General features: G+C 38.1%; 2 protein-coding genes across 2 annotated transcripts; one reads left to right on the forward strand and one right to left on the reverse strand.

Moving 5' to 3' along the window:
- Positions 1-6,266, forward strand: spg7 (SPG7 matrix AAA peptidase subunit, paraplegin). The gene is made up of 17 exons (XM_077519459.1): positions 1-364; positions 540-642; positions 735-824; positions 918-1,159; positions 1,255-1,394; positions 1,479-1,581; positions 1,655-1,780; positions 1,855-2,017; positions 2,221-2,394; positions 2,919-3,043; positions 3,117-3,219; positions 3,295-3,405; positions 3,549-3,664; positions 3,783-3,939; positions 5,109-5,272; positions 5,420-5,497; positions 5,585-6,266. The coding sequence occupies exons 1-17, from the start codon at positions 161-163 to the stop codon at positions 5,789-5,791; spliced, it is 2,406 nt and encodes an 801-aa protein (XP_077375585.1). The 5' UTR covers positions 1-160; the 3' UTR covers positions 5,792-6,266.
- Positions 6,267-6,612: 346 nt separating this feature from the next.
- Positions 6,613-22,685, reverse strand: cdh15 (cadherin 15, type 1, M-cadherin (myotubule)). Its single transcript, XM_077518428.1, has 14 exons — positions 22,548-22,685; positions 17,781-17,933; positions 16,478-16,633; positions 15,971-16,115; positions 15,693-15,874; positions 14,406-14,534; positions 14,109-14,291; positions 12,710-12,954; positions 12,499-12,635; positions 11,078-11,308; positions 9,977-10,216; positions 9,611-9,759; positions 8,000-8,179; positions 6,613-7,678 (listed from the first exon to the last, which is right to left on the reverse strand). The coding sequence occupies exons 1-14, from the start codon at positions 22,683-22,685 to the stop codon at positions 7,478-7,480; spliced, it is 2,469 nt and encodes an 822-aa protein (XP_077374554.1). The 3' UTR covers positions 6,613-7,477.
- Positions 22,686-22,979: the final 294 nt, after the last annotated feature.

Here is a 22,979-nt window from a genome sequence, read left to right on the forward strand (position 1 = left end):
TTTTAATGTGTTATATTTCCCGGAAGTGCGTCACGCGGTTGAATAACATTGAAACTCGCAAGCTAGCTTAGAGCGGTGTTAGTAAATCAGCGGGTGAACCTGAATAAAAACATCAGCAATGCAGTTCAGTAGTTGAAACAATTTTATAGTTGTTGAGGTTATGGCGGCGTCATTGTTGCAGCATCGTGTTCGCCTTTGTACGAAATATACAAGAGGCTTAGCATGTACGTGGTCAAGGCTAAACTCTCACATATTAGCCAACAGGGCGACGATCAGCGGAAATGTCAACAATGTGCTTTTAGGAAAGATACTTTGTGCGATGTCCGAGAGGACTATAACTGGACAGCCTCGAAAACTTATCCAGGTAAGAACGTTCGGGAGAGTCCGTTTGTTGTTAATGCTAAAATACAAACAGTGATTATGTGATTGCAACTTAATATTTAAAACAAGGGACATAAATATAATAAGCCTTAAAAAAATGACTAATTTCTACATTCAAGATCAGATGTTTTCACGCCATCTGAATGTTTCTCTTTCAGAGTATTCTTTACAGACCATTGAGTCCCGCGCTGGCTGGAATCAGCAGAGATTTAGTCAAGAACAACCTGCTTAAAAATCCATTGGGTTTAATAAATTTATTAGGTAGTTTAATTATTCTTTTCACCTCTACATTAATATGTGCATTATTTTTCCATCCAGCAACATTTAATAAAAAATATACAATTTTATTCCAGGCGCAACAAACTTCTTCAGTACTTCCCAGTCCAGACAAACAAAAGATAAAAACAATGAACCAAAAGGAAAAAGCCCAGAGGAAGATGAAGGTAAGACTGTGCTAGAATACACGCATAGTACAGTATATATTTTTTCTCTTCATCTACAGAGCAGTCCACTATTTCCACAATTGTTCTTTTCAGAGGAAAAGAAACGGCGCGAACAAGAGGACCAGATGTACAGAGAGCGCCTGCGGACCCTCTTCATAATAGCGCTCATCATGAGCCTACTAAACTCTATAAACACCAGCGGTGGTAACATCTCTTGGAATGACTTTGTCAATGAGATGTTGGCTAAAGGAGAGGTATCACGTGTCCAGGTGGTTCCTGAAAGTGACATTGTCGAAATCTACCTTCACCCAGGGGCAGTCATCTTTGGCAGGCCTGTACGTTGTCCGCTGTTCCATATGAACAAATACCAAATCAAATACTTTAGCATTTATATTGCTAATTCTTCCAAATGTCATCTTCCTTTGGTAAGAGGCTTGCCCTCATGTATCGGATGCAAGTTGCCAACATAGACAAATTTGAGGAGAAGCTGAGGGCTGCTGAGGAGGAGCTGAATATTGACATAAAGGACCGGATACCTGTCTCCTACAAACGAACCGGATTCTTTGGAAAGTAAGAGCCTTGTCTTTTTTTCAAAGACAACTGTTTGGGAGCTTTGATGGTATAATACTTGTGGCTCTTCTCGTTTCATTGCAGCGTAGTGTATGCTCTCGGGATGGCGGCAGTCGGCATGGCTATTCTTTGGTACATCTTTCGTCTGTCAGGCATGGGTGGCAGAGAGGGTGCCTTCAGTGCATTTGTGAGTGATCAAAAGTCAAACTGATAGTTGCGTTGTTACTCGTTGTTCAAATCACGTCATAATTCTGAGACAGAATCAGCTCAAGATGGCCAAATTCACCATTGTGGATGGCAAGTCGGGGAAAGGTGTGAGCTTTAAAGACGTTGCAGGCATGCACGAGGCAAAGATCGAAGTGAAAGAATTTGTCGACTACCTCAAGGTGAGAGGCGTCACTGTTAAGATTTGTGATTTTCTACCATTATCTGGCAGATGAAACGGAAATCTTTTATTCAGAATCCTGATCGATACCTGCTTCTGGGGGCCAAGGTACCAAAGGGGGCATTGCTGCTTGGACCCCCAGGCTGTGGAAAAACGCTACTGGCAAAGGCTGTCGCCACGGAGGCACAAGTCCCATTCCTGGCAATGGCTGGCTCTGAATTTGTCGAGGTCATTGGAGGTATGTTTAGGGGTCACTAGATATATGCTCATATGCTGCCCTTAAAAAAAAATCTAAATAAATAAATAAATGAAATTGTTTTCTGTCTTTCTGTACGACCTGGTGCCAAAAGGAAAATATAACACATTGTCAATAGCTGTATATAAAATATAATGTTGGCATTGAAATAGGAAGCTGTTTAAAATAAATGCAAATGTTTTTAGGTCTTGGTGCCGCCAGGGTGAGGAGCCTGTTCAAGGAGGCTCGTGGCCGGGCCCCCTGCATTGTCTACATTGATGAGATTGACGCTGTTGGGAAGAAGCGCTCAACCAACATGTCTGGCTTCTCCAATACTGAGGAGGAGCAGACCCTCAACCAGCTGCTGGTTGAGATGGACGGTGGGTTCCAATTAGCATGTCACCATCAATTTTCTTGCCAGAGGAATTACTTCAAGTTGGAAGTCGACGTTAAAAATTTCTTGACAATAATATGTTATATGTGACCTCACTTGTCTAAACATGACATTGTGATTAATATTACGTTACTGGAATATGAGTTATGAAGTAAAATCCAGCCGTTTTTATCTATCGCTGGGTGTGGCCATTTTGCCACTTGCTGTCGACTGAAGATGACATAAATGTTGCTCGGGCAACAACCAATCAGAGCTCACCTGTTTTCTCAAGCTGCGCTGTGATTGGTTGTCACCTGAGACCAGATCAACATTGACGTCATCTGCGGTCGACAGCAAGTGGCAAAACGGCTGCTCCCTGAAACATGAGATGGATAAAAATGGCTGGATTTTACTGCACACAATATTAACCAGAATGACACATTCAGACTAGTGGAGCTGCATAGTGAAATTCTTGTCCTAAAAAATGTGTGGGGTTGACTTCCCCATTAAAACTTTTTTTTTCTTCTATAGGGATGGGAACAACTGACCATGTGATTGTCCTGGCATCCACAAACAGAGCAGATATTTTGGACAACGCTCTGATGAGACCTGGCAGATTGGACCGGCACATCTTCATCGATCTTCCAACCTTGCAGGTAACCGGTTGTACACTTCTTCAAAATAATCCTGGAGGCTCAATCTAAAATAAAAATAAAATAAATCCCCCAGGAAAGGATGGAAATCTTTGAGCAGCATCTGAAGATCCTGAAGCTTACTCAGCCAACCAATTTCTACTCCTTGCGCCTAGCTGAGCTCACTCCTGGCTTTAGCGGTATGCATGCAAAATATTCGTAGCATCTAGCAACTTCTTAAGTTAATAACTGCTTTGCTATGATTGTGTCAACAGGCGCCGATATTGCCAACATATGTAACGAAGCTGCCCTGCATGCTGCCAGAGAGGGACACAAGTCAATCGACACGTTCAACTTTGAGTATGCAGTGGAGAGAGTAATAGCAGGTAGAGTGGAATCAACTTGCCTTTGTCCGTCCGTCCATTGTTTATACAGCATCTCTTCACATCTTAACTGTAGCCTCTAACTTGATCTTGTAACATGGGAAAAGATAATAAATGATGATCTGTGCAAATGTGTGTGTTTTTAGGAAGTGTAAAGAAAAGTAAGATCCTCTCCAAGGAGGAGCGGAGGGTGGTTGCCTTCCATGAATCGGGGCATGCGTTAGTCGGCTGGCTGCTTGAGCACACAGAGGCAGTCATGAAGGTAACAAAGCACAGAATTATTTGCGTTGTTCAGCAGGCCCAATCTAAAACGAGAGTATATGCACATTTATAGTGTTAAAAAAAAAAAAAAAAAAAGACAAGTGTGATTTTTGGTCTAGGTGTCCATTGCGCCTCGGACCAATTCGGCCCTGGGATTTGCCCAAATCTTGCCTCGTGACCAGTACCTGTTAACCGAGGAGCAGCTGTTTGAGCGCATGTGCATGGCTCTGGGAGGGAGGGCTGCAGAAGCCATTGTCTTCAACAAGGTTACAACAGGTAAACTCGACCTACACTCCTCTAACAGTCACACTGTCAAAACAGATTCTTGACTTGTCCCTATGGGGAAACTCTATAACCCTTCCAATATCTCACATATACATTAAATAAGTTGCATGCACATTAAAAACAACACAGGTTAAAACTAAAAATGATTAAAATGAAAATTATGATTGGAAAAAATATTAAAAGAGGCAAATGTTTACAATATGTAAAAAGTGTTTTTGCACTAATTAGGCACAGGGTAACTACCATATTTTTTGACCTGCAAGTCAGTCTGGAGTAAGTTGCACCAGTCAAAAAGGCATCGTGAAGCAAGATTTTTTTTTTTGAAGAAAAAAATAAAATAAAATAAATTAACTGGAATCCGATGTCACATTGTGCCCAATGGTTGGAACCTGGTTGTTTTTTGCGCCCTTTTCTTTTCTAAATCTTTATTATGGCGTAAAGAAGCTGCATGCTAAACTAAGCTAAATGTCACACATTTGTTGCCAACATTAGTCTACTCCTTTTCTAATGGTTCCATTTCTTCTTCTACTTTATTTTGGTGGTTGGTCTTTCCTCTTGGTGCATTACTGCAACCACCTTTAGCATGTTATAAAGAAGCTGAGCACCGGCAGTAATGTATGACTCCTAATACTTCTACTTCAACTGTCTTGGTGGTTTGTAAATACTGTTGGTGCAATAATCTCAGTGGACAGAAGGTGGCGGTAATACACAAAAAGTCAAACACGATTAGGGATCGGCCATTTTGATGTCAGTCTGAGCGCTAATTTTAATACAAGTCGCAGCTGAATATAAGTCACAGGATTGTTATTTTTTTAATTTAACCTTTATTTAGCCAGGCAAGACAGATTAAGAACTAATTCTTATTTAAAACTGTGGCCTGACAAGAGGCAATACCTCTTGAGGAAAGGTGAAAAATGGAGATAAAAACAATCAATCAATAAAACACAAACAAAACAAGGACCAGCCAGATTTCGAAGACAAGTGTGACTTGTACAGTATATAAACAGACACGGACGAACTTATTCAGTTGAAACAAATTGTCTCTAATTACGGTATACTTTTCCTTTGTAAGAATAGTACAATAAGGGACAGATTTTTGTTTTTGTTTTTGTATTTAACCCTCATCTTGATTGAAAGCGAGTGTTCTTTGGCATCTGCAGGAGCTCAGGATGACCTGCGTAAGGTGACCCGCGTGGCCTACTCAATGGTGAAGCAGTACGGCATGTGTAACACTGTCGGCCAGGTGTCCTTTCCCGAAACTGAAGAGCAGGGCGCTATTGGGCGGCGACCTTTTAGCCAAGGACTCCAGCAGCAGATGGACCACGTAGGTTCCAGATTATTTATTCCTGTTCTATCACCTCAGTTTTGCTGACTGTTGACTTTTTTAGAGCTCTTAATGTTTTTTTTGTATCCAGGTATGTAGTGTCATTTGATGCAGTTTATGAACATATTACTGTATTTGTGCTTTTAGGAGGCTAAGCTGTTGATTGCCCGTGCCTATCGTCATACAGAGAAGCTGCTGATAGACAACAGAGACAAGCTGAAATTGGTGCGCTCTCTTGTCTTTGTACTGTATAGTCTGTACATGCCTGTACTTTGTTTACATTTGAATATTGCTGCAATTGATTCTTTGCAGTTGGCCAATGCTCTGTTAGAGCGGGAGGTGGTGAACTACGATGACATAGAGGCTTTGCTGGGTCCTCCGCCCCACGGGCCCAAAAAGATGATTGTCCCACAGAGCTGGGTGGAAGCTCAGAGGGACAAGCAAGACACGGGCGAAGACGAACCACAGCCGCCCTCACGCAGACGCAGAGAAGACGACATGAATCCAGATATGGTCTGACGTGTACATCAGACTTGTTTCTAAGCTGCTACATTATTTTATGTCATCGTTGAGTGGAAGACATTATTGTGCAAATGGTTCTCACATGATGTCATCAAACACTGTTTGGTGTGTTCATAACAGCTGCACTGTAGGTCTGGAGTCTGATACAGACTGAAATAAGAAAACGAAGATTTGTAGCAAACTCACATTTGCTATGAAGACGTGTTGATTACAAATCAGTTGCAAGTCAGAGAAACGCTAATCAGATTTATGTAACCAACTATTAAATGTGTCAGAATGGCAGAACCTAAAAAAAAGCTGTGGGTTTTGTTGAAACCTTGAAAGCCTTAATATAACTTTTCAATGCAATGTGTTTGGAAGTCATTTTGAGCAACATGCTAAAATGCTTTTTGTGGACATTCTGCTCCACTTTTGGCGAATGTCTGCACTTCTGTATTTTACTGTTTGGAAATAAAACAAGTTGTATTGAACAAAATAATTGCAGCAATTGATTGTCATTAGGGTTGATTTGATTTTCAGCTCTACACTGCAGCAAGAGGACTTACTAAAGGGAGCACCACAGACTCTTGTGTCCCACAAGTGGCAGTAAAACCCTCCATCTTCTGTCCACCTGTGTTTATTTACATGATGAACGGTAAAATTATTAACATTGCTTCCTTGGCTCATGCTTCGACTGCACTCAAAGTTCTGATGGAAACAAACGATGTTTTCTAATTCTATAAACGGACGGTGTATTTAGTGCCATCTAGTGGTGGACTAATAGAATGCAATGATTTTGACGCACGCGCACTATGGTGCGTTATTTGGAGTGCGTGAGTCGGAGCAGCGGAAGCGACGAGCAGAGAGCAAAGCCGAGGGGGAGAAGCGGCAAGAGCCCGAACCACTGAACTCAGCTCAGCAGCGACCACCACATTAGTTCACCACTAGATGACGCTAAATAATACACAGTCATTAAAATGTGTTATTAATACTCATTGAACTTTTTCACGTTTTGCCAACTTTACTTATGCAGTAGATGGACTAACTACATTCTAAATTGTGACTCAAATTATTTGACTATTGAATTACTGTACATGAGAAAAGAACAGAGGATGTATTTGGCTATTCATATTGTATTATATGAATGAAATAAAGGGTAAACCTGCTATTTTTATTCTACAATGTTTTCATTCTGTATACAAAAAAATATATATATTGTTGGCCAATCAGAACTAACTCACCAGGAATACTGTGCATCTCTGTTTTGTTGGGTAATAGTTTGTTAACGGTATAACATGCTGGAATGGAGAGCTTATGATCAAAACAAAGAACAACATAAACAATTCAAATCCATCTTATAAAATAATATAAAAACAAAGTACATCCCAAGCAATCACAGTCTGGGGATAAATCAAATCCATCATGGACTAACATTTCAACAGCTCTTCCTTGTTTTGTTTTTTTTCTTTTTCTTGCACGGTCTTAACAAGTCCATTTGGTTTTACTAAGTAGTTGCATCCAAACATTCCCAAATAACCATTATCTCACACGCTGTTTAAGACCAGTGGTCCAGCATGGCTCCTTTCGCCACACAGTGATGGATAATATCTCATCTTTGTCCCATCAAACACCTAAAAGCATGACGTGTTTTGCTCGCTGGTGTTGAATCATACCACACTTCCCGTTTAAAGGTCACCTTCCCACCTAACGTGGATCATACATGTTGGCCAGTTTCTGAAAGCGTGGTCCCCAGTTGTTGAGGTAATCGTAGTCCTGGTCCTCATCTGAGCTGCCGGACGCGATGGAGCTGAGGCTGCCTGCCAGTGAGCCCTCTCCTTCGTAGTCATAGATCAGAGCTGTATCATACGGCGGCACGTTCGGATCCTTATTTGCAGCCTCCAGACCCTGAGGGCAGAAATAAAACATGGCGTTTATGCAGACGTCTCAACACAATTCTTGGGGAAGTGGAAATGCTTCATATAAAGTACAAAATTGTGTGATAAGTTGCCAACATCCACTCATTTGTTTCATCTGATTGCCCACACAAACAACACAGAGATGTAAAATATTACTATTTTGTTCAACTGGAAGTTTTCTATTACTAAACCTATTGGTTATTTTGACTCCTATTTCACAAAAAAACAAAAAAAACAAAAACAGGACTTTCATATGCACACAAAAAAACAACCACTTGTAGATTTTGGTCAGTACACAGAAGCATCTTACATCACTGATGTAGTCCTCGATATCAGAGGGATCTGCTGGGGGCCTCCGAGGGTAGGCGGGAGACGGCAGGTTATGTGGCGCGTCCTTTCTGACAGGCTGCTTGCCTCGAACCGGGTAGTACGGCATGGGGGTCAAGGGGGCATCAAGAGGATTCCACAACAGGTCGATGTTAAAGGCGTTCTGCAAAGGACAGTAAATCTTTTTTTGTCGTACTACTCTCATTCCTACAGAACAGGTCCTTAACATATTCATCTCTCACATTTTGTAATGTAGTGTACTCATTACAAGAATTATTGTGGCTTTTTTTTGAGTGGCTTTAAGCTGTTTGACATCAATGGTCAATCCGCATTTTAGTGACAAGAAAGATTCAACAAGGGTATTTTGCCACATTTGTTTTTACGAAGTGACTGTAGTTATTGAGCTATTCCTTTTTTTTTTTTTTTTTTTATGTGCTAAGAAAGTTATGATATTGATATTCTCTTTATGCTACGACTTTGATCAGGCTTGTATCTGCATCATTGAAGGCCAAGTTTGTCCAATGATGCCTATTTTATGAATCATCATGTGGTCCAACTGAAAAGAAATAACCAATTTGGGACTTTTATTCTGAATTACAGGTAAAGACAGGAGTTTGTATCATCATCCATAAGACAGTCCACAACACATGAGAGCAGCTATCAGGGTGGTAGGCTACTGTCTCAGAACTATGTAAAAAAAAAAAAAAAAAAAAAAAAAAAAAGTTACAATTTTAGCAACTGCTATGTAGTAGTCATATTTGGACATCATGTGGTCTGGCTAGCTTGTTTTGTTTAGATGGCTAATTGTTAGCCTAATAACTTGGATTTAAGTCGGAAATATTTTTTTCTGCGACCAACCATCATCTGCTGGGACCTTTGTAGAAATGTTCCATGATGGATCGATAGATAATAGTATATAATAATAAAGAATACAAATTGTATGTGTTTTTACAATAAATTAACTTTACCGGGGCCATGACCCATTTGTGGTTTCCATTTTTGATGCAATATCATGGAAGACGTCAATCTGAGAACCTTCTATATGCAAATCATGTTTCATGTGAAAAGCAAACAAAAATTCAGAAAATTAGGCTATATTAGCAGAAAACAAATGCAAAACGAGGTGACGTCAATGCTACGTTTAGTAATGATCAAAGTACATTAATTATCAATCAATTGTCAAAAATATCGATATCTCAAGAATTAGAGTCTATTTAAAAACCAGATGTCATTTTTTTGACTCAGTGGCCCGAACTTACCCATAAACCGTTAAAATATCATTGGCACTCGACATTTTTGCTGTAGTTGTTGGCCAGTGTAAATGAAGGAGTAAAATCCATCACTATAAAATTTGTATGCTTCCAAGAATGTTTGATTAAAATATGTTGAAACAAACATATGGTCACTGTCCTGTGAAAAACACTTACGTCCATTAAAAAAAAAAAAAAAAGTTTTTGTGAAGTCTGCATTCAGTTTCATCCCATAAAAAATGCCAAAAATTGACATAAGTGTTTTCCACAGCCATCGACGATATACACAGTATGTATATTATGCTTCTAATAACATGAAATAATGGATCATGAAGCCGACTTACCTCATCCTCCTCACCCCCTCCTTGTTCATCATAGTTGAGAACATTGTCCCTAATGTCGTCCTCGGAGTCGCCCACAAGCAGACCGCTTCCTTTCTTGATGTGATGTTGTCTGCCACAAGAGTTTATCGCCACAGCTAAGAGGAGCAACACTGTAAAAATACAACAACAGTCATTACAATCATACGACGGGCGATTAAGTATTTGCTGGGTAAACCTTGTTTTAAATTTCAACACCAAATTATTGGTTCCAAACCAAAAAAAAAGAACTTTTTCTTCTACTTTTGACACTAGAATCTAATTTGATGTCATCCTTTTAAAGTATTGCCAGAAGGTAGCAATGAGTGACAGGTTGCAAGTGTCACTTACATATAAGGAGACCAAAACTGGCCACGATGATAATAAGCGCGATGAAGCTGATCCCCATACTGGAGCCGAGCACTGCCCCGGACTCAGACTTGCAGTCTCCAAACGAGTCACAGAGACACACCGTGACGTTGATGTGAGCGTAAGAGCTGAGGGTTGGCGTTCCAGAGTCGGACACCAACACCGTGACCGTATATTCTCCATCCTCCAGGTCGACAAGAGGCTGCAGCATCGCATGGGTTTCTAAAAGTCAAAAAGGGGCACATGATAGGAATGCAAAAAACAACAAAAACAAAACAAAACACGAGGTCAGTCTTTTAGGAAGGAAAATGTGGGTTGAGTCAGTCATGCACGTTTAATAGCCATTGTATGCCCTCATTCTTTCAAAGCGATTAGAACAGTCTTTGATTTACTTTCTATTTTACATTAATTCCACGATTTTACTCAAGAAATATCTGTTACAAACTTTGTAAAAAAAGTAGAAGAAGAAGTAGAAAAATGCAATTAATGGCGATTAACTTATTCACTCGCAGCCATTCTTCACTTCACTTCTTTTACTGGATTTTGACTGATTTTGCAAGGCCCACAGAATATTGTGTTCTATTGGTATAAAAACATGGAACCTACCAAATGAAAGATTAGAGTGTCTTCTCTTCATCAGAAAAAGAAAGTATGTTTATATCTTCTTCCGTTTTGCAGCAATTAGTATTAGAATATAGCTAAGTTTCATCATTATTCGCATTCCTGTTGAAAACACTGGCAAAAAGAGCTTGTTGCAACATGCCCCTGGCTGATCTCTTATACTCTGCTGCCACATATTTGAAATAACTAACATTGCTTTAAGCGACCTCTTCAGGTCAGAAGCTGCATCAAAGCCTTCTGTACAGGTATACTCTAGCTTTATAAAAAAAAAAAAAAAAAAAAAAAAGTATTTATACGTTTTTGGGTTTGAATGAGTTAATTATGAAAAAAATGTGCCATTAATTAATTAAAAATTTTAATCGCTTGACAGCACTAAAATCATGTTTTATTTGTAGCATTGTGGTAGCACAACCACATTCAACAGCCATTTTTTGCCCTCATTCTTTTATTCCATTCCCCTACCATTGACTTGAATGACAGTCCAGTTGATCGACACGTCATGGGGCATTTCAAAGAGGAACGGTGCGGCATGTGGAGGGAGGTCGTCATCCTCAGCAGTCAGCAGCAATCCGGAAACCGCCCTTCGTGCATTCCTGCACACGGTGCCGCTCGGTGGGAGGAGCTTTGGGGCAAAGTCATTGGTCTCCTTCAAAGTGATGACCACGCTGGCAGTGGTTGACACGCCGCCGACATCTGTGCAGGTGAAGCAGTGCCACGTATGTTCACAGCAGAAGCTTTTCAGCTTTCAGAGTCAATTTTACAACACTTAACATGCCTTTGAAAATAATTAGGGCTGTCAGAAGTAAAGCGATAACACTGGAGATTAATTTAATTTCTTTAAAGCTTTGAAAAAAATAACTCGGTTAACTCAGATTTACTTCCTATTACAGCCTATATCCTGCAGCCAAACTTAGCCACTGACACGCAGACAGACAAACACGGACTATCAATAGTTTTACTTTCAGTTTTACTTGCTTGATGCTTGTTGGAGAAATCTCAAGTAACTTGTGCACTTTTCACAGCCAAATTCAAATAGCATATTAGAGTAATATGCTATTTGCTCTTTGGTGTAGCAGAGTCCATTTTGATCATTTTGTTCAACAGTTTACAGAAGGGGAAATCTATTCAACGTTCAAAGAAAGTGATTAGAACAGTCTTTAATTCAAAATATTCTTTCCATTTGATGATTTTACACTAATTCAAAGATTTTACATAGCAAATGTCTGCTCCAAGCTTTGTAGATAAAAAGTAGAAGCAGAAGTAGAAGCAAAAGTAGAAAATTGCGATTAATCATGATTAATCACAATTTCCTGAAAAATGCAATGTGCCACTAATTAGCTAAAAAATTTAATCGCTTCACAGCGCTAAAATAATTCTAATTAGTGTACCTACCAATGGAAGTGTCTGCTTGAGGTATTTCAAAAATATTACAATTTTAAAAACCCAATGAAGCCAAACGTATCATATTAAATACAAAATATTTTCAGCCCTCTATTTCATGATTAGAATATTTTTTACCCTATTAAAAACCCTGACGTATATGATCTGATACATGCATTGCACGGATAATCCATTAGAGGGCAGTATCACTCAGCTGACCTTGCACAATCGCCTCAATTGAGAAAGGAGAGACACCTATACTGGACTTATAATAGTGGGAAATGTTCTTTCTGATGTTTAGAAATACTAACATGTTTGACATGGCTGTTTATTATATTTTTGACAGTTATAAATGTATGCATTGAAAGCATAAAGTTAATTTTTATTTTATTTTTTTTCCCAAAAGGACCAATAAATACACTACTGACAAAAAATCAGAATGTTCTCTCATATATTTCATGGTTCAGGTTTGATAGGGTTAAGAAAGGAATAACTATCCCGACCTGTAACCTTGACAACAGCGACGTAGATGTTGTTTTTAACATGTTGCGATCGCATGTTGAAAGTTCTCCTTGCAATAATGTCTCCTGTATGTCTGTTAATGTCCAGCCACCTCTCAGGATCTCGACTTATCTCATACCTGCAGCACAAAAAGCATAGAAACGATCGTCAGGGTCACATATGAGCAAAGAATGAAATGAGATGGCTTCATACCGTAGGTCAGAATTATCGGGGTCAAAGGCAATGTTGCTTTTCAGGAGTGTTCCAGGAGCCACAGATTCAGGTACGACAATCCGGATTGGGTCTTCCCTAAAATGTGGCGCTTCATTCTCATTGACAACCGTCACCACGACGATTGCGCTGCTCGCCGGCAAGTTTGGAGCCTTGTCGCTAAGTGGGTTGACATTCTCCACTGTCAGAAACAGAATGTGCTCATTCTGCGCTTCATAATCCAGGGGCTGCAACATAAGGAATACATCAAATATAATTATTGTCATACAGTAATTCAATTTGACCTCTGCCAAAGGGGGTGTGTTGTGTGTTTTGCGCGTTACCACGGTTAGATAAAAATAACCTATTTGTGTCATTTTCAGTGTCATTCCGTGTTTAAGTTTTGGGTGTAAATTGTTGATGCATTGAAGCTGTGTACTTCTCTATGGAAGAGGATGAGGGCCAGTGAAGAGGAAAAAAAAAAGGTTTATTCTCAGAAACAGAATTTTCACTTGAAAATCAGAATTCCGACTTTTAAAGTGAGCAGTCTGACTTTAAAGCCAGAATTCTGTCTTTATTCTCAGAATTCTGACTGTAAAGTGAGAATTCTCACTTTAATCTCAGAATTTTGACTTTAATATCAACATTTTGACTATAAAGTGAGAATTCTGACTGTGACATAGAGCTATGAATTGTACGGAATGTTGGGGTTTAAGATATTTTTTAAATGTAAAACAATTAATGCTTATAAATATAGTTAAAACATTTAGGAATTATAATGCAAGTGTAGTAGTTATTTTATTTTATTTTTTATTGTTTTGCTGTAATTTCATGTGTCTAATGGGACTGAATAGTTTGTGAACGTCACATGACCAAACACAGAAAACAGGTGAGCAGGGATTGGTCATCGTTTTCCGTCAACACAAGTGGCATAATGTGTTTTTAAAGGTATTAAATGTATATGAAAAATAATGAACTTATCAAATAAATCTAGACAAAATATTAACTTTTTATTGCTGAAAAAGGCTAAATAAGTCCAGTATCCCTTTAAACTTCAGATATTGATATAATTGAACTATGTCCACTGATTCTAGTGATTCTGAGTTGTTTTTTTTCCAGGACTCACACTTTGCTCCCCATATAGTAGCATAGTTTGGATGTGTTTAAACTGTAAAATATATTTCCATGCTCTGTACCTGTGCATGTGCAATAACAATATAACCGATTTCCATTCCAATCGGCATTCTAGTCACTAATAACTATTTTTATTATACAGCATGTTGTTCATGTAATTAAATTTAATGTGATATTGTAATCATGTGATACAAAATCAAAGCAAATCATGATGGTAATCTTATGTAAGTCATATATCAATATATTTATGCTAACGCGCCAAACTTACCTTGACCGCCATCAGAATCCCCTGGTTGGTGACACTGTCCGTCGTGACGGCAAAGTTTCTGTAAGGGTCGTTTGAGATGAAATATTTCGCCTCCCAGTTTCCTGTTCCGCGATCATCAATGTCTGTCACGTTGACACGTCCGATCTCGTAGTTCATTCTGTTCTCCACCGCCGTCATGCCGTACTGGATGGGCCACACAGACGAAACACGGCTCAGAAATACAGATGCAGTAACTGCACTGCTTGAATCACTTACTGATTGTCCTCATCTACGTATTTCTTTGCAAGATGGGCTCACCGAGCTGGGGTAGAACTGTGGCGCATGATTGTTGATATCAGATACATGGATGACGGCCACACCTTCACTTGTCAGCCCCATGCCACCCATATCTGCAACTTGTAACATTAGCCTGAAGGACTTCACCACCTGCGGAACAGGACAATAATAAGAGGACAATTAAATATTTGAAGAATGTGGATAAGTCCTCCTTTTTTGCTTTAGGCCAGTGCTTCATTTATTTTTTGTTCCACCCCTAGCCATGGAGGAAGAAAACAAATAGTATCATCTGTCTGTAAAATTGTTGTATAGTAAGTGCACCTCTGCAGATGACTCCTTCTGCACTCTGACAATGAGAGCGCCACGCCACCTTCTGTGGTGGATGTGCAATTACACTTTATTGTAGTTGGGCAAAAACAAAAAAACAAAAAAAAAGAAACATAACATGTTCCCTTAGGTCACAATCTTTTTTTTTTTATCTAAGCTTTAGCATTTCCATCGATTTGATCCTGGTTAATTTTTGTCTCATCAGTCCACAAAATTATTGGAGGTGCGTGTCTGTTCTTACTGTCATAAGTGGTATGCTTGTATTAGGGGTGTCAAAATTAGTGAATTAAATTTGAGTTAAATTAAAGTTCCACTCATTTTTTTTTTTTAATTAATTATTTTTTTATTTTTTTACTTGGAAAGCCTGTACTGGGGGAATTCCAGTCACAGCACAAGCAGACACGTCCATGTCAAAATTTAGCAGTAATAAATGTAATAATGATGCATATATTTGTGGAGACTGAGGCCAACATGAATTTTACAATTTTAATGTGCATAATTTCACATGTTATTTCATGTTAAAGATTAGATAGCTTTTAATATGAAAAGAAAAATGCACTGAACTGTCACCAAAGTCTTACAAATGTAATTATGCCATCTAGTGGCAGAAAAAGGACCTCAACACAAATCAATATTACACAAGTTTTTTTTTTTTTTTTTTTTTTTTACAGTACAGGACATTTAATATTAACTAAATGTTATGAATTATTATGAAATTATTGGATCAATTACTAAAAGATGCAGCTATATTTCTATTAGTTTAACATTTTTCCACGTTTACATTAACAAGAAGATGAAAACTTGGAAAAAATATTCTATTGTACATTTTATTGTACATTTAGAACAGATATAAAATTTGCGATTAATTGTGAGTTAACTATTGAAGTCATGCGATTAATTACGATGAACAATTTTAATCGCCTGACACCCCTCGTATGTATCCATTCTTAATAATCAGATTCTCATAACAGGGCATCTTACCTCTCTGTCAAGGCCCACATCTCTTGTGTAGATGGTTCCCGTCTCATTGTTGATGCCAAACATGGTTTTGGTGACAGCATTGGCTGGGATGCTCTCTTGACCAATAATTGAGTAGCTGAGAAAAGCGTTATCTGTCATTGGGTCGTCTGCATCTGTGGCTGACACTGACATGACTGATGTACCTGTTCAAAACATTTGTAGATGACAAGTCAATGTTTCAATTGTTACTCGTGTTGAGAAACTTTCTTATAGGAAGACAGTTTGTAATGTGGATTTACCTGGGACTGAGAACTCAGAGACAGAACCAGTAAACTGTTTTTGGGTAAAGGCGGGTCTGTTGTCATTCTGGTCCAGCACTACAATTTCTATGGTCGTTGGATTCTCCAGTCTCTCTCCACTGGGCGAGAGCGCAAAGGCTTTCAACTACACACACATACACACAAAAATCGACGAATCTCACACCTTTTATGAAGGAACTATTCAACAAGCAGTTCAAGACTATTTCTAGTATGTGTATAATGGATGAAGTTGGAGGAAATGTGTATCGGATGTTTGCTCAGACATCATGGGTTACATCATCGTCATTTTGTCCAAAACAATGTCGAATGGCTCCCATGGTGACGGTAAAGTCCTTAAAAAGCCGACCTCTGGCAGTCACGCTTTGAGGGAACATAACATGAATCCGCGTAAAAGGCTCATTTTGTGAAGGATGCGACGCCCTTGTGATTTCACTGTAAAAGTGTGCTGGTGATATACTCAATATGTATTTTTTAGTATTCCCTTACTGTGAAGCTGTTGTACTTCTCTCTGTCCAGTGGGCGCTTGCTTCTGATGACTCCTGTTTTGTCATCAATCTCAAAGAAATTCTTGGGTGGTTGATCCACGCCTGGACCCTCTAATTTATAGATCACCTCGCCTGTGAAGATTTTGTCCGACTTGATCTGGTGAGAAAAAGTAGATCATGTTTGTTGTCATCACAACCTCGATGTGTGTGTGTGTGTGTGTATTTGTGGTTGCGTTTCATCTGGAGAGGCCTTTGACATAAGCTTTATCAATATGAAACAATAATAGAAGAAGAGTAGTTGTATATTTCATGCATTTTATATGGCTTATCTATTATTTCCGGTCATTTTATGTAGGGATAGGCAAGTATCGACACCAGGTATTGGTATTGAGTTGACACTTGGCCGATACCGGTATCTTGTGGTCCTTTTACTATCAGGAACTAGAAATATTTGATGCAATTTTAAAGAAAAATATATAGCAATATTGGGATATATAGGTCTTTCTTTAATATTGTATGTCATTTTTGGGGGGGAAATTTTATGTCGGTGTAAGGATGTTCGTAATAGCTTGGGGAATTTTTGTTATTGTTAGTTTTTATTTCATTTTTAATTTTTTATAGTTCTTAATTATGTATAAGAGCAGTTTTGTTAGGTTTTATTACTTTTATTTATTTATTTATTTAAAAAAATGCTTCATTTTTATTCAATTTTTATTTAGTATTAATGTATTTATTAAAAAAAATAAATAAATAAAAAATTAAATATAGGTCTTTCTTTAAAATTCTTGTCATTTGTGGAGGGAAACTTTATGTAGGTGTAGAGATGTTCGTAGTAGTTTTGAGAGTTTTCGTTATTGTTTTTTTTTATTTTTAGTTTTTTTTTTTTTTTTATAATTAGTTTTAGTTATGTGTCAGAGCATATTAGTTTTTATTACTTTTAGTTGTTTTTCCCAAAAATGTTTCATTTTTATTTAGTATTTATTTATAAAAAATCAATTGAAAAAGTTAAATTACAATTTAAATTAAATTAAAAATAAGTATTGGTCTTTCTTTAAAATTATCTGTCATTTTTTGGGGTGATGTCCATAGTAGTTTTGGGAATCTAGCATTTTTTTTTCTTTAAAATTGCACAAAATTAATGGCAATTTTCTATTCTTCTCATTTCTAGTTCCAGTATAAAAAATGGTATCAAACACGCCTAATTTGATTTCCACATTGTGTGTAATATTGCCCAATATAGTCCTATTTGTAGTATTTCACTATAGTGACTATACTTGCGGATATTCTGATTTGACCAACTGTACCTGAACCAGGTTTTCTGGGACCTGCTTGCTGTTTTCCAGAACTCTGATTGGAGGGATGATCCAGTCTCTCTTCACCCTGAGCACCACTCCTTTGCCTTGGCTCCTCCATGGGTGGATCTCCTGAATGTGTCTGGGCTGTTCAGCACTCCACACCTGCAAACAGCATGCATACAGCATGTATGTGCTGTGCCACTATGGATATTTGCAGCCAGCTTTAGGCTGTAAGCATGCTGGGAAATCTGTTGGGAGGCAACTCTGGGCAGAAGTGTTGTCGTGTCAGAGCTTCAGGTTTCATTCACTAATCCTCAACTTTATCGCCATCGTTTGAACTGGCTATAAAATTCATTTCCGAATGAGGAAACGCAAACAGTCGTCACACGAATTTTTCGTTGGCCACATTGCTGCGACGACCACATTCACACAAAACGCGCCCCCTCCCTCTCACACACACCGACAGCTGTCCACTATGGATTTACATGGTGTGTTTTCCCAGCCGCATTCCCACCTCACATGAACAAATTCCCCCTTTATGCTCAGCTCTGCACCTGACTGGGAGTTTGGGGTCACCTTACGAATCCGCTGTGCGGTCGGAATTCATCAGACACACTCAAACGGACAGTTTCTCACGCACACACATACCCGCGGACTCTGGTGAATATACACAAAACACCCACCCACACATGATCATCTTATTCACATTTCCGCAAGTTGTTTCCGTCGTCTCTGTGGGGAATCACTCCATCCAACATTACTTGCCATATGTTGAACAGTTCAAACTGCCTCTGTAGTGCCAATTCATTTGCAAACAAAATCTAAGCATCATTTCCTCTTAAAATCTGTACTATGGACATATAGTAGTAGGGGTATTAAAAAGGCATTTAAACAATTAGAACAAACAAAAAATATTTTTGCCATTCACATTAGAAACAGGTGGTGCTGTAACTCGAAATTGTAAAGCTATTTTAGACAATCAGAAGATTAAAGAAAGAAATTTCCAGAAATGGCAAAATTTTCTGGAATTGAGCACTCGTGCTATCGGTCAGAAAAAAAAGTGGCATCGAACAATCCGAATTGAAAGGTTTAACCCTGTTCAGATTGTACTAAGGTTATTTTAATTAACATAAAATAAAAAATAATAATAATGATATTGACATTTTATTGTACTGTGTGATACTTATCGTGATGTTATTTTAATCTTTTAAAATAATAATTGTATAAAAAACTAATAAAAACTACTATATAATATAACAATATACTTATCGTGATATTTAATTTTTTAATTCAATTTTTTGAAACAACTAATACTAAAACTAATTAAAAAATTAAAAATTAAGCATTTTTGAAAAAATAAATAAATCCTAGAACAAATAAAAACTAACATACCCACTCTGACAAGCAATTAAAACTAACTTAAAAAAACAACAAAAAAAACCTTGCAATGAAATAAAAACTGACTATGGTGAAAATTCCAAAAACAATTATAACCCTGGAATGTACCCAAATTTAGATTTTAGTCACCACAGTTACATTGGACGAAATGCAACAACAAAGTTAACAAAACCAAAATTAAATATTGAAATTTTAATACTCAAGTCATGTTATTTTAATCTTTTAAATAAAAAAACACTAAAACTTATACTCAAACTACTAAAAACTAAACAAAAATGAAGTGTTTTATTATTATTATTATTATACGTAAGAAAATCATTCTGATAAGTAATTAAAACAAACCAAAAATTAAAATGAAATAAAAACTAACTATAATGAAAATTCCTAAACTATTATAACCCACTTTTGAAAATGACCAAATCTCACATGTAGGCAACATGGCGTCAATATCTTTTTATTTTAAAATGTTTTTTCCTTTGAAAGCTGGTGATCATATTCCCTGATTTTCCGGCATGCTGTTATATGTGCCATGGAGGAATGAGCGTGATGGTTGGCATCTGCAGGCCAAGTCAGGGGGCACACTAATCTTAGACTCCACCCTGTCTATTTGTAGCCATCATCCCTACACACTCAGAGACGCACGTTTACACACACATTCCTTGAGTGCTTCCCATCCACGCAAATTCATCCCGAACACCATCTGCAGCGAGCTGATGCTCAATCCCTCAACTCTCCAATGACAGAGAATGCCTTCTTTATTGTTATTACAATAAAACATGGCTTAGGTGTGATTAATGGGCTTTTTGGCTAACCTCTGTGGACAATTTTCACACTATTTTCTATGTTTAAGTGAGAGGTCTCTTGACTACTTTTACACTTCCACGATATAATATACATGATCTTTATTAAAAAGTTGCCTTTCAACACCAGAGTTGTAGTTTGCAGTGGTGTGACAAACAAACAAAAAACAATCCATAAAAAAAGGATTATTTTGTTTAAAACACCTCCCCAAAATTGGGTAGTTTAGTGCAAAACAATCCAAAAATAATTGGGTCATTTTGTTTAAATCAAAACATTGGGTTGATTTGTACAAAAAAAAAAAAAAAAAAAAAAAAAAAACACCTTGAAATTTGGTTCAAATTGACCCGTGTTTTTAGTGTTCAATGACCATGTCAATCAAAGCAGAAGCTTATCTTAGTAGGTTAAAAAAAAAAGAAGTTAATTTTGCACCTATAATTCTAGATTAAAATCAATCTGCTGTTTCACTCAACTTTCCCGCCTCATTCCTAATTGTCTTGTCCCAGCGGTCCAACCTTTCAATGACTGTCATTTGGATACTTTCCAGCCGCCGCCACTTTTCTAATGTTTTACCAGACAAGGATGCAGTAAGAGCAAAGTGTCACATTACCAATTAGACAAAGGACGGCCTTCTATGACGGCTAAGTGATGGCACCACACACAGTTGAACTGTTTTAGAAGCTTTTCCCAGGCACTTTTACAACGTGGCCTTTGACCCTGGACCCTCACAGAAGTACAGACAGCTTGTTTGGGTTGATTTTGGAAAATGCTATTAAGCGGTCACACTCTGGAACGTTTGATGACCTCGCTTGCTCTAATCTGGCTCTAAATGACAAAATTTGCAACTATTTAAAAATATATATATATCCCAGTGATCCACCATTTGAACTACCGTACCTTAAATTTAGCAATTATGACTCAGGAGTTCTCTACTTGGGTAGTTACAGCAACATTCCAAAAACATGCACGCTAAGTGAAGAATTTTAATTGGTTGTTTGCATACCTGTAAGCTTCATGACTAGTTGAGGTTTAAAGCCAGCTAGTTCTCGCTTAAAGCCAACTTGGATAAGGTGCAGTTCACTCCCAACCTGAATGAAGATAATGGCTGTATGTGGATCCCTTCATAAAATAAAGTAGATTGTCCTCATATCTATAAAATTGTTTTTCAAACCCTGGATCAATGTTGTTATCATTCAGAAACAATTAGAATTTCTTTAGATCAAGGATGGGGAAACTGAGTGGGCCCCTTGATTATTATTATTATTATTATTATGTTTTTATTATTATTATTTTTTTACAAACCCAAAAAACTTGAATATACATTTTTCACAAAAATGGGGGGAATGGGGAAAAATCCTGGGGAAAAAAATAAAAAAATATTTTGGAGGGAAAAAAAAAGGGGGGGGGGGACCCACAAATACTATATGTGAATCAGTTGGTGCCAAAAAGCAAATAATGTAGTTTTTAGTTGTAATATCACCAATGACCAATAGATGGCAGACATGTCTATTCACTTACACTGGGTCTTACTGCACCATAATATTTATCTATTTATTTATCTATTTATTTATTTATTTATTTATTTGTGTGTGTTTGGAATGATATACAGGACAAACATGGCACCTCAATATTACTAACATTTCAAATGAGATGATTGTAGTGAAAAATGTGTAAAATGATTTCTTGCACTGAATGTTTCTTATTTAGCAGTTTTGTGCCATCGTTGAATGTTAAAAAACAAAAGCCCTTTGCAGTGAAAAATACATTACAATATGTGGTTATTTGCTGGACACACATGTTTAAACAAACATCTAAATTCTAAATTAGAAGTTTGCATGTTCAAACTGTCAACCATGAAAATGGTTTGCAGCTGAGCAATGCCGTGAAGTGTCTTTGAGCACAGGCCTGGAGGTCACACAGGTGGCCCGGGTCACTTTAGATGACACAAAGCAAGTCAAGCAACACTGTCGGTCATACACCTCTGGTCTTTGCTAAGTCATGTCTGCCTGGCATGGACGTGCTATTTTTGGTGGTGCAACAAGTGTGTGTGTGTGTGTGTGTGTGTGTGCCGCCCCCCTCGGAGCAGATGTCACCATTTTAGAATGGTGAACAAGTTTAAATGAATAAGATGTAAGTAGCGCAGGGAAACTGATGAAATTGGGGTACTAACTGAATAGTCTTATTCTGTTGAAAATAAGTTGATTGGTTGATGAGTCACTGATAGAGTAATAGTGGTTCACTTCACAGTATGTCCAGGCAAAAGAGGTTGTTTGGTCACCCTACATATCTTCTTCCCTGACCTATTTCACTGCTAGCAACCCACAACCTGCACTCTTCGACACGTGTACCTCAGGGCCGAGCATTTATTTGTCAAGTTCCCAAACAATGTAAACGACACAATTGAACACGGTTTATTTCTGTTTTCAGAATGTTGTGGCCCCTCAGGCCGTAAAGCCTCTGACTGATTGTTTCCGATGAGTGAGACCTCCGTGCCAGCTGGCTGCTGCCATCCGCACTCTTGATTTGTACCCGATTTCATGGTTCAGAAGCGGCCCGCTCCTCTTTCCGCAAGGGGATTACAGAGCGGGACAAATGGCGTCGCGTATGCATCTGGGAACAGCTGTGACTGCTGCCCCGTTGCTCCCCAAACATCCACCAGCCGCCCTCGACGCCACTCGCATCATAACAGCCGGCCTTGGGAAAAGGCGGTGAGTGCATCGCAGCGCAACTGAAAGCTATCAGGTAACACTCGGAAAATATCTTAATTGTATTGAGGCAATTATATTCTCAATTGCGTAGAATTTAAGGCAATATTGACTATTGGAAGAGATTCTGAATTTCCAATAATTACAATAAATGATTTAAACGTGGACACTGGTAACGTCAATTATCTTGTCTTATATCCTGTTTGTCTGAACTTATAGTGGCTGTACATTGAGCAGCTTTATATAGGATTTATATTGCTTTAGTTTTAACAAGAAAAAAAACAAATCTATTTGTGTGACTAGCTCA

The sequence above is a fragment of the Festucalex cinctus genome, chromosome 4 (genome assembly GCF_051991245.1).
Source record: "Festucalex cinctus isolate MCC-2025b chromosome 4, RoL_Fcin_1.0, whole genome shotgun sequence".
Taxonomy (NCBI): domain Eukaryota; kingdom Metazoa; phylum Chordata; class Actinopteri; order Syngnathiformes; family Syngnathidae; genus Festucalex; species Festucalex cinctus.

Excerpts from the sequence above, each read along its gene's own strand:
- spg7 (XM_077519459.1), top strand. The coding sequence starts at position 161 with ATGGCGGCGTCATTGTTGCAGCATCGTGTTCGCCTTTGTACGAAATAT. Across the intron at positions 1,781-1,854 it reads AATTTGTCGACTACCTCAAG|AATCCTGATCGATACCTGCT; the intron begins GTGAGAGGCGTC and ends TCTTTTATTCAG. Across the intron at positions 3,220-3,294 it reads GCTCACTCCTGGCTTTAGCG|GCGCCGATATTGCCAACATA; the intron begins GTATGCATGCAA and ends TTGTGTCAACAG.
- cdh15 (XM_077518428.1), bottom strand. The coding sequence starts at position 22,685 with ATGCACTCACCGCCTTTTCCCAAGGCCGGCTGTTATGATGCGAGTGGC. Across the intron at positions 17,934-22,547 it reads GACGCCATTTGTCCCGCTCT|GTGTGGAGTGCTGAACAGCC; the intron begins GTAATCCCCTTG and ends TGCTGTTTGCAG. Across the intron at positions 12,636-12,709 it reads CCCGATAATTCTGACCTACG|GTATGAGATAAGTCGAGATC; the intron begins GTATGAAGCCAT and ends TTTGTGCTGCAG.